The sequence below is a fragment of the Oreochromis aureus genome, linkage group 18 (assembly GCF_013358895.1).
Source record: "Oreochromis aureus strain Israel breed Guangdong linkage group 18, ZZ_aureus, whole genome shotgun sequence".
Classification (NCBI taxonomy): Eukaryota; Metazoa; Chordata; class Actinopteri; order Cichliformes; family Cichlidae; genus Oreochromis; species Oreochromis aureus.
The window spans coordinates 21165374-21183816 of record NC_052959.1 but is presented as its reverse complement, the minus strand read 5'-3'; the positions used below and the strand labels follow the sequence as shown (position 1 = coordinate 21183816).

The window sequence follows — 18443 nt, the reverse complement described above, 5'->3', positions numbered from 1 at the left end:
TGTTAATGTCAGGCTTACCTGACATTTGTTGTTTATTAAACCATTTGAAAATCAAATCCTCAAGAGACTTTTTTCACTTATGTAACACATTCCGGCATCTTTCAGTTGGCCGACCTGGTGCAGGCTGTCTGATGAAACGCTGCAGTCTTTATTTTTAGGAAATGGCTATCTGTGGTCTGAGAGACCAGACAGAGAAGGGTTAGATCTGTGTGTGTAGATCCATTTGCGTTGCTATTCGTTTCCCGTTCCCACGATACTTTAAAGAATCCCTCTGTGTCCTCGCAGACGACCACATCTTGCTTTGTATTCTCACCCTGTCTTTATTTAAGTCTCAGTCTTCTCTGGTCGCTGCCACCACCCCCACCCCCCCCACCCCCACCCCATTAATCAGTATTGCGTTAAATGACAGCATCTGTCTGATCAGGGAGAAGAAGTTATACAGTATTCCCTGCACCACGGCAACATGGGAAACAGGGTAACTGCAGACCATTTCACACAAAGCAGCACCATGTTGAGCACGGAAACTCTCGCATTTTTCGCACAGTGCAAAAGCACCGACAATGAATTTCTGCCTCGAGTGCTGTGAATTGAAGCTCTAGTGCAGGCCTATTTAATGCTGTACATTTTGTCTCTATTCACGTTAATAAATCAGCAAATTGCTCAGTTGGGCTTTAAAAATACAATTTGCCCAACGAGCTGATGCAGAAAGGAACAGAGTGCACACCAGAATATATATCCTCCCCTTATTCCCATTATCCAACGGAATGTAAATTACTACTGTTATCCCAAGTCATGAATATCATCAACTCCACCACTTCACACGCGTCTTTCAACTCTGGTGGTTGCATTCAAATGACATTACCCTATTATCAGTGAGGTGTGACTTATTGGCTGTTGACTGACTTCATGATGCCCGCATCCCCCCTCGTCCCTCGCATTAATTAATCATCTCGTCTTAACCACCAAAACTTAAAAGAATAATTTAATTAAAACTAAACTCTGGGGCTACAGACTGGTTTTTTGAATAATAAACTTGAGGAAGTCTTTCCCACCCCCTGGTGTTTTGGGGGGGTGGAGAAGGAGGGTGTGGGCCTCCAGCGTCATTCCAAGGGAGTTGCAGGGATTGCGGACTTCCCTCAAAGTTCAGTTACCGGAGTTAAATCAGCCACAAGGGGAATGTAACTTTGGAGTTCGGGAAATTTGCGGATGGTAATAACAGGGTAGTTTTTTTCTGTGGTAGAAATATTTATTTTAATGCGTTTGTTAAGTATGAAGCACAGGCGTGGAGAGATGGACCGGCGTTGGGCAGTTTTCACACTGATTTTAAACTTTCAGCTCACTTACGGGACCCCCTCCTCTTACGGCTTGTTCCGCCGGTCTGCAAACACTGGACCGGTACACAGACACAGGACTGGGTAAGCGATGACTTTTGTACAGTTTAGAACGAACTCTTTAAAACTTTGTGTCTTTCAGAAACTAATAAGCGCTTCATGACGGGTTTTTCTGCTTAAAGGTAACGCTGCGCTCTTTTCCTGCCAAAAAAAAAAAAAAAAAAAAAAAAAAAATCAATCCAGACTTCTCAGTTACCTGAATGACCTAAGATCGGTGAGGATTTAGCCTCTTATGGTCATATGTAGTTTGATAGCATTCCCCGTTGTTCTGTCAGCCTGTGACTAAATTTGGCTCGAGTTCGCCAGTGTTGCCAAATGTTGTCGATAAGGTGCAGATAAACCCTGGAACGTCACTGATTACCTCCAGTCTCTTATGTACAGCAGACCACTGCATTTCCACGTTTTCTGATAAATGAAAATAGACTGGGGATGGACGTCTGACAAAGCTCACTGAAACGACGCCTTTAGGGAAAGCTCATAAACCATATGGAGCTTGTTATGAAACTTTTATAGTCCAGCTGCGTTCTTTGGTATATATTGCTCTAAATGAATTGCCACTTCTTGCTATACATGCTTAAGTCCTTGTTTATCTCCCTCCTCAGGAACTGGTGCGCCTATATGGTGCAAAAGAACGTGAGCTGCGCCGTGCAGGGGAGTGTGGAGAGCTTCCAGGAGCCCGTGGTGGCCCCCTGCCCAGCCTACCAACCCGACTGCCAGCAACAAGTGGCGTGAGCATCCGGGGAGAAGGGGTTGAGGGCGCATGTTTAGATGCATGTGGCAGAATAGATACAAAATGTTTATTTGGGAGAGAGCTGGAGGCAGAAGTGTTCACAGTGGCTGCAAAACTTCATGGGCAGAAGCAGAAAAAGTACAGCTTTTACAGCAAGTTAAAAAGCCCACTGAAAATAGGCAAAGGGAGGAATCTGTGGGTAAAGCTAATAAAGAGGAGAACATTACCCATAGTTTACTCATTTATGTCTGTTGTTGGACTAAATGACAAGCCAGGCTGAAGCAAGTGTTACCAGAAAATGCCCAAAAAGTTCAAAACTTGATGCAACCATTATATGAGACAACAAAACTGCGCTACTTCCAACACAAAACTTATGGTGACATATACTATGTAGAAATTTATGTTATGTTGCCATTTTCCATAAGCATGTAGAGAAGCCATTGTTCAGTTTCACAATAGTGCACACATGGGCAAAATGGGGCTTGACGGCCACAACTGGACTGCAGAGCATCTAAATCCAGCCTCCAATGTCCAAAAAGGAAAAGAAAAGAATTCCCCAACCTAAAAATAAATAAATAAACAGAAGACAAAGCGGCAGTATGTTGAGGAATCTTAAGGTGAATCACTGCTGCTAATGTATCTGAGACATATGAAAAGATGCAGAGAAATTTAAATGTTGATATAGGATTTTGATGGCTTTTCTTTAATGTTAGTCATTTTTTCCTCGTGAGGTCAGATTAATTGGTGATTCTTAATAGTCCATAAGAGTGAATGTGAGTGCGAATGGTGATCTGTCTTTCTGTGTTAGCACTGCGGCAAATTGGCAACCTGTCCAGGGTGTACCCAGCCTCTCGGTCTCACCCAGTCCCCTGAATTCGATAACTGAAAGAAAATGGATACATGGATGGATGGATGGACATTTTCCCTGTAATGTGTAACCATGCTATTTGCAAATATAGGCCCCTCTCTTGTCTTAAAAACTCAAACTCAATATCAGCCTGGAAAAAAAAAAATGCTGTCCAGCCCTGCTAGAGTAGCTGGACACAGCCATCAGGCCTGCACACACCCTGGTTAGTTTGTCAGTATAAGTATTGAAACTAGGCCCAGAGGTTTTCCCAAGCACAGGTGTATAAATGAGATTAACTGTAACTGCCAGCTGTCCAAAATAAAGACTAACACAATGAGAATAAGTAAACTAAAAAAGGCTTGTAACAGGCAAGTGCTAATATTAATATATATTTGAGCCAGTTCACATTTACTTTTTGATCTATTCCTTTTTTAATTTCCTGTATGTTAAGGTTTGACTTTGTGTTTAAAATTTCACCTCTAGAGGACATCTTTATGTATCTGCATGTTTGTCCATCTAGCCCTATGTTCAAATGAGTTATGAGACTCTAACAGATGGTTCACAGTTGCTAATTTGTTAGCATTAGAAAGAATTTAGCCCTGATTAAAACATAACTCAATGTGTTGCTGTAGCTTTCGTAACTATTATGGACAAAATAGACTTTGCTATCAGTTTATCTGACAAGCAATTAATCTGGAATCGCATTAGGGTGGCATATATAGGTTATATATGTGTATAGGTTATACATTTATATATGAGTGTATAACCTAAATACCCATGAACCTTTGACAATATGAACATATCACAATAAAAATAAAACCCATTTAAAGTTATACAATTTGATTACCGTATCCAATCCCCAAACTTCTGCACTAAAGAAATCATTAACTGATGATTGTAAATGGAAATGTCGGCACCAGTGACTGGAACAGTTTTAATTTTGTACTGGAAGATGCTGTGTTGCAATTTAATTCATTTTTCTTTGTGAATCATTGTTAGTCCTTAAACACATGCTATCTGTGGTTCTGCTTTGTGATCCTCTTGCACAAACACATGGATGAGAGCCCCTGTTCTGTGGAAAAGATTCCTGGAAGCTGATCATACTTAGGTCACCAGAGTTCCAGGCAAGAAGAGCTGGCCATGAGAGGAGACACCTCAACTCATGATACACAGCACTCACTTCATGTTGTCTCATGTTAGGATTAGATTTGATTATACTTTGTAGATCACAAGCAGACTGTAAAGTATTGTTGTCACTTGCTTTCTTTTTTCGCTCCTGCTTATTGAGAGTGAACAGTTTCACCAGTGACAGTTGGGAAATGTGTAAAGATGATTGTTTCAGATAATAACTTTCCAGATGTTTTGCGTGACATGACCCCTGGCTTCAGGGAAGTGATATCATCCATTGTTTCTTTGGGAAATGCTTTCTTTGGCTGGAAAGCTGGAATTTTGACAGAGTGAAGATTTAAGGAGAAGCTCTAAAATGTCTATGTTAAAAAAAAATCCTCCAAAAAACAGATGTTTTGGTGATTGCAAGAGTCAACCAATTAACAGGTTCTTTTTTTTTGAAGTAGTGGAGCAGTTTAGCACGGAACTTAATAACACTGATAACACTTTCCAAAAGGTCTGGATGTGATTTTGAGAAAGTCCAGTGTTTCCCATTTATATTTATATATGCCCGAGACTTTGAGACTACATCCATATGTGTTTGAACAACAAAACTCTTTTATTTCTCTGCTTTTTGTTTACAGGTACAAAACTCAATTTCGACCCACATACAAGATTGCTTATAAAACGGTCACAGAGTTAGAGTGGAGATGTTGTCCTAATTACCAAGGTCCAAACTGTAAAGACTCAAAACCAACCCCTAACCGGCAAACAGTTCAGGGAACGCAGCCTTACCGCCCACCAAATCCTGGACAGGCAACCAGACACATACAGAGTGAGAAATCAACTTTATACTAACAGTATTTTACTAAACATTAGTATGTGCCACTAACAAAGTAACTTTTACTTATTTATGTTATAATTCATAAGTTATTTCATTATTCCAGGGCCGGAGCGAAGAGAGACCCCGCAGCATGTGACAAGGCCTGGTGGGACAGATAAGGTGCATCTTCTGGAAGGTGAAGTTCAACGTCTGTCTCAGACAGTCCTGGATCTCCAGTCTGCTTTGACGGGGTTAACTGCAAACCTGCAAGAGGACACAAAGAAGATGCTGATGACACTTCTAAACAACATGCGCCCACCAGACAGTCCCACAGATGCAGCTACGGAGGAGAACCCGGCCGTTTTGGATGGCCATCAGGCCACCAGAGGTGGGATGCCAGGACAGAAGGACATAGAAAAAATAGTCGCTCGTTTGGATGATATCAATAACGCTCTGCAAAGCAAGGATGAAGCTTTGGACGACCTAAGAGGAATCACAACAAGTCATGAGGGCCAGATACGTGTCCTCATGGATGCCTCTCAGTCTCAAGCTTCACCCATACCGGACTTTGATGTTATACAGACTTACATTGATGGAAAATTTGAAAGCCTAAAGAAGGAGATTGACCAGAATTTGGAGGAGCAAATGGCCAAAGATCAGAGCTCATGTAATGAAAAGCTCCAGAAGCTGCAGAAGACCTGTGAAGATAGCCATGATGAAATTTTGGACAGGTTTACCAAGTTGGTCAATTCCAAGGAGGCTGATCTGCGAAAGGAGATCCGATCACTGCGTCTAGACTTGGCTGCTGCAGATGGACCTGTGCGAACTCAAAGACAGACGGATCCATCCAAAGAGGAAAAAGAACACGGTGACCATAAAGCCCTGTGGCGTGAGATTGACCGCATTGCAGAGGCTCACCGCATCCTGAATGTCCGTATTGACAATGAGCTGGAAAATCTGTCTGCTCCACAGGAAAGCATCAGCGATTTTTCCGTATTGATTGAGGAGCTGGAGGCACGTATAAATATTACAGAACTAAATGCAGAGACTCACTGCTTCTACATCGAGGAAAAGCTAACCCGTACAATCACAGACGAAGTGGCAGCTCTTCGGATGCTTCTGGACGGACGTCTGAACGGCATGGAGGACCAGTTTACGAACATGCTGGTGGAAATGAGCAAAAACAATTTCCCAGGGGAGTTTAGTGACTCTATTAATGCCATCCAGTCAGAAGTTAACAACAACAAGCTCCTCCTCCAAGGTTTGGATGATAAGGTTAACACTGTAGGAGAGTTGTGCTCTGCAGGATGTTCAGGCTCACAAAATACCGCAGGACAGGTAACTTCTGCACCTAAACTTCCTGGTCTAGAAAACATTTTGAAGGACCTGTATCGGTACAGAAATGACCTGGACGTCCTTCACACAGACGTGAGTTCCAACACAGCCAAGCTCAGCCAACTTGAGAATTTTATTCAGAGGTACTCTGGAGCAGAGGAGAGAAGTGTGCAGACAATGGATGACTTCAAGAAGGGACTGAATAATCTTCAAAACAACGTGCTCGGTCTGTCTGGCGCTGTTACTGGTTTAAGTGATTCCTTAGGCAAATACAACCAAGATATGCAGAAAATAAACTCAACATGCTGCTATGCTGAGCAGAGAGGCGAAAGCAGTACAACACAGGACAGCTGGAGTACATCTGAATCCACTCAACGTAAGGTGGGGGAGCTGGAGGACAGACTCGATACGCTTAGCAGACAGGTGTCATCTGAACTGACTGAATGTAAACAGAACACGCAGGGTGTTTCTGATGGTATCTCCGCTGTGGATGGACGTGTAACCCGACTCGAAAAGGTGTGTGGAAGGTTAGATGGAGTTTCTGCTAACATCAAAGACCTGAAAGATGGGCTGGAGAGACATGTTGCCGGCCTGCGGGACTGCGTCGACAGAATGAACGTCACATGCGGAAATCACGGAGCAGAAATCAACGCTCTGCAAAATTCCTTGCAGAAGTTTCAGGCACAGCTGTCCGCCATGGCCAAACATGTTTTGAAGGACGGCGCAGCCAAAGAGCCAGGTGAGTTGATAGCAATAAAACAGTTCGGTCTTTATTTTTTAAAAATTGCAAACAAACTTTTAATGGACAGCTGTGACATTCCTGTCCACACATTAATATGGTCACACCCAAAATGAAGCTTAAAAGAGCATAATAACAAGCACTCTGCACATTGCATCAACCAAACACAACACAAGATGAAAGTGTTCACAGCTTTTTAAAGCGTAAACACGCAAAGGCTTTAAAAAAAATTGGCCTGACAGAGTCAATCGCTTAAACATGAATCCAGATGCATACTTCTGGAAGTCTTTCCTGGAAGACATTCAGTGTTGCACTCATTTTCCCAAAAATAATGGAAATAGCTGTGTAAAGAATGCAAAGTCAAAAAAAGATGAAGTTCAGACACTGATTACTTTAATCTCTGCACACCAGCAGAGTGCTGCAAACATGGACTAAATGTCGAAATATGAGTTCCAAAAGTTGCCTGAATCATCCCCCCCAATTCTGACTTGGAAAGAGACGGGAAAGGAGACCTTACAGACGCCCTGTGAACATCTGACATGCACTTTGATTGGAGCACAGTGACACTTTCAGAGCCTAAAGGTGAATACGGGCATGTAGGTGGTGCTTGTGAAATGAAACAACAGCAGCTGTGGCAGCAAATGGCTTTCGTGTGATCTGTATGGCAGCAAAGGAGTGATACTATCAGATTAATGAGGTGCAGTAATGAAAAGGGTGTGCTGGAAGTACAGTATGAAGCAACGAGAAGAGTACGCCATGTGCCTTTTGCAGCATTTACAAGTCGACTGTCTCAACTAGCTAGCAGGCTTTGCTTCATTAGCGGGCAGAGTTATCACGATAGGGAATCATGACAGTAATTGGAGTCAGATTATGGCACAGTTTAGCCACTTAAGGGTCCATTAGTTCAGGGGATTCCCACATTAGTGCAGTCAAGCACTGAAATTTGTCAGAAGAACCCAAGGAAAAAAGTAGTGGCTACATGCACATAATCTTTTTTGTCAGCGTCCTCCCTTGTTTTCACTATCTGAGTTTATCAAGTATGATTAACATCTGTGTAAACACAAACTTTTCCTGTGGATAATCTCCACATAATGCTGGCTTGGTTTACGTGAAGGCTTGAACAGCCACAGGGTATTTCTCAAAATGGGAGGGCACAAGTTCACTGAGCCTCCCGTGCTTGCCTCGAGCATGTCATTCAATATGTCCCTGCACCGAGAAGCAGAGGCCCACATTAGAGACTTCCTGTGGCTAAGATTTGTGTTGTCCCAGGAATCCCCCTTTTTTTATACAGGCAATGAAACATGCAAATGAAATCTGAAAATTTTTACAGCCATTCCAGTGCCTATGATGATTTACTCATAGTGTTACGTGCCTTGTTGCTCCCTGACGTAAATATCACTTAAACACTCGACAGACTGCCCCTTCTCTCCCAGTCCTTTCATGAGTTCTGAGGTCTTCTTTCTTTCACCATAATTCCCCTTTTTTTGCAATACCACAGAACTGCGGACCTCAGTTCCCAGTCCCTCAGTACACATACCTCTACCCCTCCCTCCTTTCTTTCTCTTTACACATGTACACATACCAGCCTCGAGAGATTCCCGCAGGGTGACCTAAGCCCGATGTGTGGAGTCTGGTCCTCATTAAGGGCCCTGACTCACCGCTGGAGTCAGTCTTGATGGAGAGGGGAGAAGAAGGGCTCCACACCCAGGACCAGATGCTTCAGCTACCCTCAGCTGTGATGTCATGACTGCGGCCCCATTACCAGTCCCTCCCACATCATGGTCCAAAACAATAGAGCGATAGGGAGCTGAGGAGAAAGGAGGGCTGATGGAAGGCATGAAGGCGTTTTATACCAATTTCAGCATTTGACAAATATGGCCTGTTATTTCCAAGCAAGGATGTTTGATTTCATTATCTTACAAGGAGGAACATTAAGCGTGATTTATGATCAGAACCCCCACTTCCCAACTTTCCAACTTCAGATAGAGGGTGGCTGTGTCAGCTATTCTTTGCAACTGAGACAGACAAGCTGGCATTCACAATCACTTCTTACTGTGATTGGCCTCCTGAGGTGAGAGAGGAGCAGGGAATTTTAAGCTACCCAGCATTTTCTTTAATCGCTCAAGTTTGTCTGCTATTTGTGGCATTTTTCATATGTCCGTTTTAGCAAAGAGACATTTATCTCTTATGTGCACCATTATTTCAGTCTATACTGTAGCAACCTGCTAACCTAGCTCAAAGAGGGAGAAAACAGCTAGCATGGTTCCAAGACAAATTAACTGCAACTTCCTGGAGTGTCAACTTGTTGCCTGGTAACTGGTAACTGGTTTCCCCCCATAACATGCTAAAGTGTCACTGAGTTGTCATTTTTCTACTGATTTAACAAAGATACAGCTTGTTAAATAGAACATTTCTGAGAAGCTGGTCGGCAGGACACCAGGCAACCTGTTTCAAATTTTTCTTCCAGCCTACATTAGCAAACTGCTCACAGCAACTCACCTAAATCTCAGCATGAGCAGAGTAAATAAGCTTACTGTATTTCTAAAAGTGTCAGAATTTTTCCCTTCAAAGAGTAATCTCATTTTCTTTTAGTCCTAAATCCCACAAGAGAGGGAGTTGGACTTTGTGGCTCAAGATTTAATGGTTACTTCAAGTTTGGAAAGGAGAGAAATTGTCTAAATAGAGATAAAATATCCACAAAAAATCCCTGCTCTGTGGGTGTGGTGGTGGCTGAGAGCCTACTGAAATGTTTCCTCTCTGTGTTTGAGCTCATATTCTCCACACAGTCATATGAGGACCCAGAGGAGGCTGCAAACAGATGATGTGTTGTAATAACATAACTGAAAGATTGACTGGAATAGCTTTGCCCTTACACAGCGTGACTGTTGAATTGGAATTGTGTGACTTTAGTTTTAAAGTGTTGGCACTGCTTAGCCCTCAGCAGCTGCTCCTGCTGCAGAGGTCTGCCACTACTGCTTGTGTTTTTGTATCTAGTTGCTTTCCCTCTGAGAGGGAGTTGTGGTTAAGCAGAAATTACTCTGTGGAAACATTCAAAAGTCTGTGATCTACCAATGAAATCTGAAATTACGCAAGAGATTTCAATCTCTCAAGAATTGGCAAACTAGTTTCATACAGTCATGGTTTTAAAAAAAAAAAAAGGAAAAAGGAAAGTACAGCCTTTGTTAAGTATAAAGTTTTACATATCAAGATATTTTTAAAAAACTCAAGTACTTATCAGTTCTTAAAATAAGGTAAATACATTCTGGATTCTGGCTAATGACACGGTGTCGTTAGCCAGAATGCAGAAGCAGTATATGAAAAACTAAGTGTGTCCCATGATTCAGTAACTTGTTAAGTCACCTTTAGCAGCAATACCTCAAATGAATGATTTCTATATGACTTTATCAGAGTCTCACATTGTTGTAGAGGAATTCTGGTGCATTCTTCTTTTCATTGAGGTTTTCATTCATGCACAGCTCTCTTAAGGCAAGCCACATCATTACAATCTGAACTTTGACCGGGCCATTGCAAAACCTTGATCCTTGTTTTTTTCAGCAGTCCTGTTGCATGACCCAGTTTCAGCCAAGCTTTTATCTGTCTGACAGATGGTCTCACAAGTAACCCTAGAAAACATTGGTATACAAAGGAGATCATGGTCAACTCGATTAGTGTAAGGTGCTCAGGTCCTGTGTCTCAAAAAAAAAAAAAATAAGTAAAAAAAGTTTTGATGTCTAAAATCGTGCAGATTGTTCAGATGCAACTTTGCAAACCAAGGCTCTGCTGTCATGTTCTTTTTAGAGAGAAGAGGCTTTCTTCGGGAAATCTTTGCAAACAAACCATAGTAGTTCAGTCTTTTCTAATTGTACTGTCAGGAACTTTTAACATTTAACATGCTAACTGATGTCTATAGAGTTTGAGATGTGGCTCTTGGGTTTCTTGCAGTCACTGCATGGTCTGACTTTGGGGGAAATTTACTGGACATACACCCCTAGGAAGATTGGCAACTGTCTTGAATGTTTTCCACTTCAGACTGAAGAATAATGGACTTCAAATTGTTTGGAAATAGCCTGATAGATCTTCCCAAATCGTCGGGCAGCAACAGTCACTTTTCTGAGATCACTGCTGATGTCTTTCCCCTCATTCCCGCATTGTGTTAACACACCCACGAATACTCCAGACCAACAAACTGCCAAAACCTCTGCTTTTATAGAGTCACGTACACTTTCAAATGATCAGTTAATCAAGTGCATTTGATTACCAACACATTTGTGCTACTTATCCTCTGAATTCCTATGGAAGCAGAAAGGGTGTACGTAGCTCTCTACGCATTCATAATGATCCTTTCATCTGAGGTTTTATTTACCTCTTTTAAAAGACCAGGTTATTGAAATTATGTACTAATAAGGAAAACCTTAGAAATGAACGAGTGTACTTTTTAACCATGACTGCATATGTTATTAGGAAATTTTAAAATATGAAAAAAAATACTTCTGTTTCAAATTTATATAGTGACTAGCCATAATTTTCATGCTGAATTTTATGATTTGATGTGCAATATGTTTTTTTTCCTATTCCCTTTTTTTGGAGATAATCCCAGCCCAGTTCAAATCACATCCCTGTTATTTCACTCTCTCTCTGTTTTCTCTGAGTTGCTCACTTTACTCCCTTGTCGCTCTGCTTCTTTCCAGCTTTTACTTTCAATTTGTCCTTCCAAGAAAGCCAGAGGACTTTCCACCTCTCTCTCCACCCTGTCCTGTGAGTGTCTAGCAATGGACAAAGGCAACAGAAAATGAAAAAGGAAAAAAAAAAAACGCTGTTGTTTTAAAGCAGGGATAAATTAAGGGCTTTGATTTCATGGATCAATGCTTTGCAATTGATCATTTAGGCTTTATATTGAAGAGACAGGCAGGAGGATTAACTGTCTGCTGTGATGAGGAAATACACACACACAAAAAAGACATAAAAGGCCTTTTGAAGTCTAAGGTTGTCTGATGGGAAAGAATGGAAAATTGTATTTGACACCAAGGCGCACACTCACACATACGCACTGTATAAATTTAGTCATCACCAGAATTTTGAGGTGGTGCCACAATTTCCCCCGGTGAGATATTTGAGTATGTGAGGTGAGGTGTTTCCAACTCTGACCCACGAGCCCATCTGGAAGTCTTCAGAGGTGACTCGCATACACAAGAGGAATCCCAGAGGTCTGCCATGCAGCGCACAATTTGAGCCTCCCATCATAAATATTACTGTAGGAAAATGGGGTGGAGGATGAAATTGTGTCCATGTGCATAGCAAGAAAGATTAGACTCTGAGTGATGCATTATTGTAAGTGTGTAACAGCCACTCCCTGCATCGTGACCCTTGGCACCATTGCATGATCAGACTGTCTGCCGCAATATCCCATGACGATTTCAGTCACTTGTGAACACTCACGAGATGTCACCCAGTTCTGCAGAGGCGCAAGTGACTAAAGCATTACCCTTCGGTGTCTCAGTCTGCTTGTAAGCAATAACATCTGGTTTTGGTGACGCTTTTGGTTGTACCAGCATGCATATGAATGTGTGCGCTTTTCTCTGTGCTTTTCAAATTTGCGGTTTCCCCCTCAGTGAGACACAGGCTGAGAGCTCATGGGAAATATGCACTCAGGCAACCGGCACCCTGGAGGAGGCATGGGGAGGAAATGAATGAGAGATTTCTGATTATCTCAGTACAACATGATTGCTGGGTTTAATTTGTTTTTGATTATACAGTACATGTGGTTTCTGAGTAGCTTGGAGTAAGAAGGACGGATTTTGTTGACGGGTAGATGATGTTTTATTTGATAAAACCAGAATGCCCGATTACTTTTATAATCCAGAGTAACAGCCAGGCTCTAATGTAACATAGTTGCTTTCAGGTAGGATTGATCACTGGCTGAATGTGCAGTTGAATTAACAGTTGACTTTTGATTTATTATATTTGGCTGCAGGAGAACTTACAGCTGTTAGAAATGATTTTTTACAGCTATGGTACAGTACTGTACAAAAGTATTACCTTTACACATTGCTAGGAAAAGATAGCTGCAGAGATTTATTGAAATAGGTGCAAACATGGAGATATAGTACATAAGGCAAAAAGACAGTCTGTACAATTCTAATAAGCGTGAAAGTCAGCAGAGCAGGAACTTTCTTAGGCAAACCTTCTGGTAATTTCTTTAAGTAGCCTTCAGGAGTAGTTCTCCAGGCTTCTTGAAGGACATCCAAAGCCTTTCTTTGAATGTTGGCTGCCTTTTATTGTGTTTTCTGTCAAGATTATTCTACACCGCTTCAATAATTTTGAGATTTGAGCTCTAGGGAAGCCAGTTTGTGAGTTTCCTTGTTTGTTTTTGTACCCAGGTATGCTTTTATTGCATTGGCAGTGTGCTTGGGATCAATGAAGCCATTGCCAATCAGATGTTCTCAAGGAGGCACTGCATGTTTAATCAAAATGTTTTACTGATGGCTCTCAAACTTAGAACCCAAATTTGAAATTTGGATTCATCACTCCAAATGTCACTACTGATTTTCAGTCCAGTTCTTGTGTAGTTTGACAAACGTCAGCCCCTTGCTTAAGATGGATGGATCAACTGAAGGGTCATCTCTCTGAGATTGTTGGTCAGGTATTTGCTCTATTTATTTTCCTGTTTCAATTTTTCATAGATTCGACTAAAGAAATGCAGCTGACTGCAGTAACAAGATGCCTAAAGATAAACTGAATATCAGTTATTTGCTGGTTATCAACACTGGTTCGTCCCTTGAATTAGATTCATTTTTCATCCTTGTATGAGTCATAGGTCAGTATTAAGTGGTTCAGCAAACAAAAACAAACAAAAGTTCTTCTGAAAATGTCAGGTACCAGGACTGGACTGTTAATGAGTGAGAAAGGGAGATTTATATGTCTATATGTCTGAAATGTTTGGACTGTGATGGTCAACATGGGGGCATGTTGCTAAATTGATATTTAGCTCAAATCCTTACAGTGGATAAATTTACCCATGAAGCTGCCAGCATGGCCGACAATGCCAGTCTAAATAGAAGATTGAAGGAGCACTACAGCTGATCTGACCATTAATCATCATCTCTGTCTCTCTTTTTGTTTCACTTTCCAAGGAATGACCTTAAGACCAGTACCAGAGATGCCTGCGTCTTTGCCAGACAGAAACAGAATCCAACAAATCCACATCCCTATTATCATCGACCCTGTGCAGACCAACCCCAGAACACCATACAGCCCAGGCCAACCAGTGCAGCCAAACACACACAGAATAAACATCAGCCCGCCAAGACAGCCTTTCAGTCCTCGGCAACCAGGTGTGCCGACTGTGCCCGAGATTTCTGTGGTGGAGATGGGAGAGGCAGGACCTCCAGGATACAGCCGCAGGGTGACTGTGCGAAGAGGGTCTGAGGACTCTTCTAGAGATCGTGTTAAAGGGTTTGCAGGAGCACCAGGCGAGTAGTCTTAAGGTCCATGATGACCTCTGGTATCGTCTTAAGCATACAGTTGAAAATCCACTATGAAGGTGCAAGCGTTATTTTATGATGTGCATGAAAATCTGCAATCTAATTAAGTTTAACTCAAGGCCTCTCGAATTTACAGCACAAAACTAATTCAGTAATATATGAAATACAAATCCAACTCTAAAATTCTAAGGGCAAAAAATCATGCTGTTTTTGTTGCTTCTGCTACATGCAAGGTAACAGACCCAACAAAGGTGCATCACTCCCACATCACCATTTGAAACATGAAGGATTACTGCAGTCAAGGGACCTTTTTTAATCAAAAACACAATATTTTCCTAACCCTGGCCAAGCTCGTTTTAATGCTGGGCCAGGGTTAGGAAGTAAAAAAAAAATGCAGCAACAGCAAGTAGAAAAAAGCAAAACCAAGTGTAAAACACAAAGTAAACTCAAGTCTAAGTTTGAAACTTAGATGGATCTATTCTGCTTTGTATCAATAGTTGAGGCTGCTGGTGGTTGTGTATTGACACACTTTGGACCCCTTACTACTGAATGAGCATTATTTAAACACCACAACCTACTTGAATATTGTTGGCTCAAATCATCTCAAACAGGTTTCCTGAACCTGACAGTGAGTTCACTGTACTCAGATCTCAATCCAATAAACCACCTTTGGGATGTGGAGGAATGGGAGCCAGCATATCCGCAGCAACTGTGTGATGCTGTCATGTATATATGAATCAAAATCTCTCAGGAATGTTTCCAGCACCTTGCTGAATCTGTGCCATGAAGAATTAATAATGCGTGGACAGTTGTTTGTCATCTATGTGAAGGTTTTCATTGGGTGCCAAACCAAATCGGAAGGAAGAGGAAGCCGAACATAGATTTAGGCAGTTTGGGGTTTAATTATTTAAGCTGTATGTAGAAAGATTAAATAAAATATCAAACAAAACAAAGGCTTTGTTCTAGCCTCAATGCTTTTTGGCAGTAAAGGAATAGAGAACAGCCTACGTTAGTCATATTGTTACTGTTTACTGGTAGTGTGGGAGAATTAGCCTGGGAAATGCCAATTAGTCTTACCCCCCTTACTTCTAAAACAAAAAACTTAAAATTCACCCACATCTTTGGGCTTTTGGATGGGATGTGAGATTTGTTTCAGTGTTTCAGTTCTTTATTGTTGTATATTTTTTTCTTTACTGCCATCTGAATGCTTGTCATAGGTTGGTTTTTAATTCAGTCTGTTTTTGGTTAATAATAAATACATTTAAATGTCAGTCTTAGTGGAAACTACGGATGCTTAAATCTGATTTTAGATGTCTTGAAACAGCTGAGAAAAACAAACTGCTTCCAAAAATCAAAAATTACGAAGTCTAGAGTTCTTGAAGTTTTGTTTTGATTTATACCATCTCTTGGAATCTCTCACACAGTGTGCCATAACGTCCAGATGGAAAACCAAACAACTGTATTTGGCAAGACTACTGACTGACCCCGTCTCTTCAGATGACAATAAAACATAATGTTCTTGTCATCTGTTTCTCTTGCAGGCTATCTTCCTCTGAAGCCTGTTTCTTTCATGCCTCAATCAGCCAGACGCCAAGGTATTTTAGCAGTTCATTATCAAGTTACATCACATGCATCTGCAGGCTTCTTCTACTGTATCAATGTAAAAAAAACATTGGAAAAACTGTGAATAATTTCTAGTCGGGGAGTGCGAGGGAGTGGGAACTGGATGTGTTTCTTTAAGGGTGTGTGGGCAGATTGTGCAAGGATTTTAGTGCGTCTGCAAGCATTCACCAGAAAGTTTTGTATTTTCTTCATATATATATATATATATATATATATATATATATATATATATATATATATATATATATATATATATACACACACACACTAATGACAGATTTATAGGTATAAAGATATAATAATAATAATGATAATAATACATAATGTATTATGTAATAATACATGATGAGTTAACATGTACTGTGTGTGCCTTGTAGCTCTTACAGCAGTAAAGGTGCCCTGGAACCCCGTTTATCGAGCTCCAGCTGATTCACCAGGTAAATCTCCTGTCAATGTTTCAGCAAGTATTGAAAGCGTTACAAAAAGAATTGAATTTGTGATAGATACATATTACATACATATTGATTCTGATCAATTTAAATGTAGCAATCATGTATTCATTTATCCATCAGTTGAAACACTGATTGACGACATTCATGTCTGTTTGCATCCAGTTTCAGTTGACAATAGCGCTTTGGCAGACACCTTCTCCTTCTCTGCCGGCCTCACTCACCAACGTTTCTCTGGAGATTTTGGAAACGTTCGCTTTAACAGAGTCCTAGTAAACGATGGAGGACATTACAATCCCAGCACAGGTAGATCCACACGTAAAAAAACATAGATTTAATGTAAAAGGATTGTAACATTTGCTGGTATCATTGTGACACGTTGATTATACGTAGATATGTTGTCTTTTTGCATAAAAATGTGCCGTTATTATGAGGCTGGGCACTGTGTTGTGCTTTGTACAAACAAATAAATAAAACATTAGTTAGGGATTATTTTCACTTGTGGATTAATACGAAATGTGTTCTCTCATGAGTATTTGAAGCAGGACTGTGAATATAAGATGATTCAAAATAAACTGCAGGACCCGTGTTTGTTATAATTGAGGAATGACTCACCCAGCACAACAGTGTGGCTAATTGATGTGTTTTTAATTCTTAATTGGGTAACAATGAAGTCCTGTGACACAGAGGAATTGGATAATTCAGGCTTTGGCTACAGAGCCAAAACTCATTAGGATCAATTCATTGCAGGTCCATGAATAGGGAAGAGACTTAGAAACCAAGAGAGTACTAATCAGTAACATTATTGATTGAACCCAGACTGAATCATTCCTGTCCTCACCCTCAGGGATCTTCACTGTACCGCTGGATGGCCGATACCTGATTTCAGGTGTGCTGACCGCAAAGCAGGGCGATCGTGTAGAGGCCGTGCTGTCTGTGTCTAACCGCAGCGTACAGAGGCTACAGAGCTCAGCAAGGCCCGCGGATGGCCTGGCTGGTGGTAATTGCGGTACAGCATCCTTTAATGTTATCCTACCGCTGAGGAAAGGAGACCAAGTGGCTGTGGTAAGAACCGGAGGTCAGCTGGCCACAACCGAAGCCAGGGAGATCCTGTCCACCTACAGCGGCACCTTTCTGTACCAGCCACAAGCCAAAAGATAGCTGGAGCTCAGGTGGAAAGTAACAACGAGGACTACTTTGTTCCCAGACATGTGGACTGGAGGAAATGTTGAAGAAACCATATTTTTAAAACAAAAAAAATGATTTGCTGTGATGCAGCTGTTTTACCTGTGTGAAGATCTTTAGTTATAAATTCAGTTAAAAAAGCTTTTATGTGGAATTTGTAAGCAATTTTCCAAAGACACCTGACAACAAGAAGCAGGATTTGTATCTAATATATTTATCAAGATGAATGTTTGTACCACCTATTGTAAATGTCTTGTGTAAAAGTATAACTTAACACTTTTGTAAATTTTGTTTTAGCAGCAGCATTCAGAGACTTGGCATACAGTATGGTCAACAATCATTGGAGCATATTTGTAGGTTAGCTTTAAATATGAAGTCACGTCATCTTAAAAGTGCTCTGGGTGATTAGGAAATCTGCACAGAGAGATTAATGAGGAAAGGAAAGACTTAGCAACACAACAAGATTTTATTAATAGTACAAACTTGGCTGGCTTCTACTGAAAAATACAGGGTTAGTGAGCCCCCCCCCCTTTTTTTGTGATTATGTAAAGTGGGTGGGGATGATAAATAAATTCCCCTTTTCTCACTCCTGAGACTGACTAAAATTTTCCAGCATCAAACTGTATTTGATGAAGTATTTAGCTTTCAGTTCAGCCTTTGTTAACCCTTAAAAAAGGGAAAACTGATATTTTAATTAAAATTTGAATAAATAAACACCCTGGATTACCATTTT

General features: G+C 41.0%; 1 protein-coding gene across 1 annotated transcript; it reads left to right on the top strand.

The window, feature by feature from the left end:
• Positions 1–1123: 1123 nt before the first annotated feature.
• On the top strand, positions 1124–18436 carry emilin2a (elastin microfibril interfacer 2a). Its single transcript, XM_031735575.2, has 9 exons — positions 1124–1415; positions 1994–2119; positions 4720–4910; positions 5023–6972; positions 14103–14441; positions 15995–16048; positions 16454–16513; positions 16691–16831; positions 17373–18436. The coding sequence occupies exons 1-9, from the start codon at positions 1255–1257 to the stop codon at positions 17684–17686; spliced, it is 3336 nt and encodes a 1111-aa protein (XP_031591435.2). The 5' UTR covers positions 1124–1254; the 3' UTR covers positions 17687–18436.
• The last annotated feature ends 7 nt before the right edge of the window (positions 18437–18443 follow it).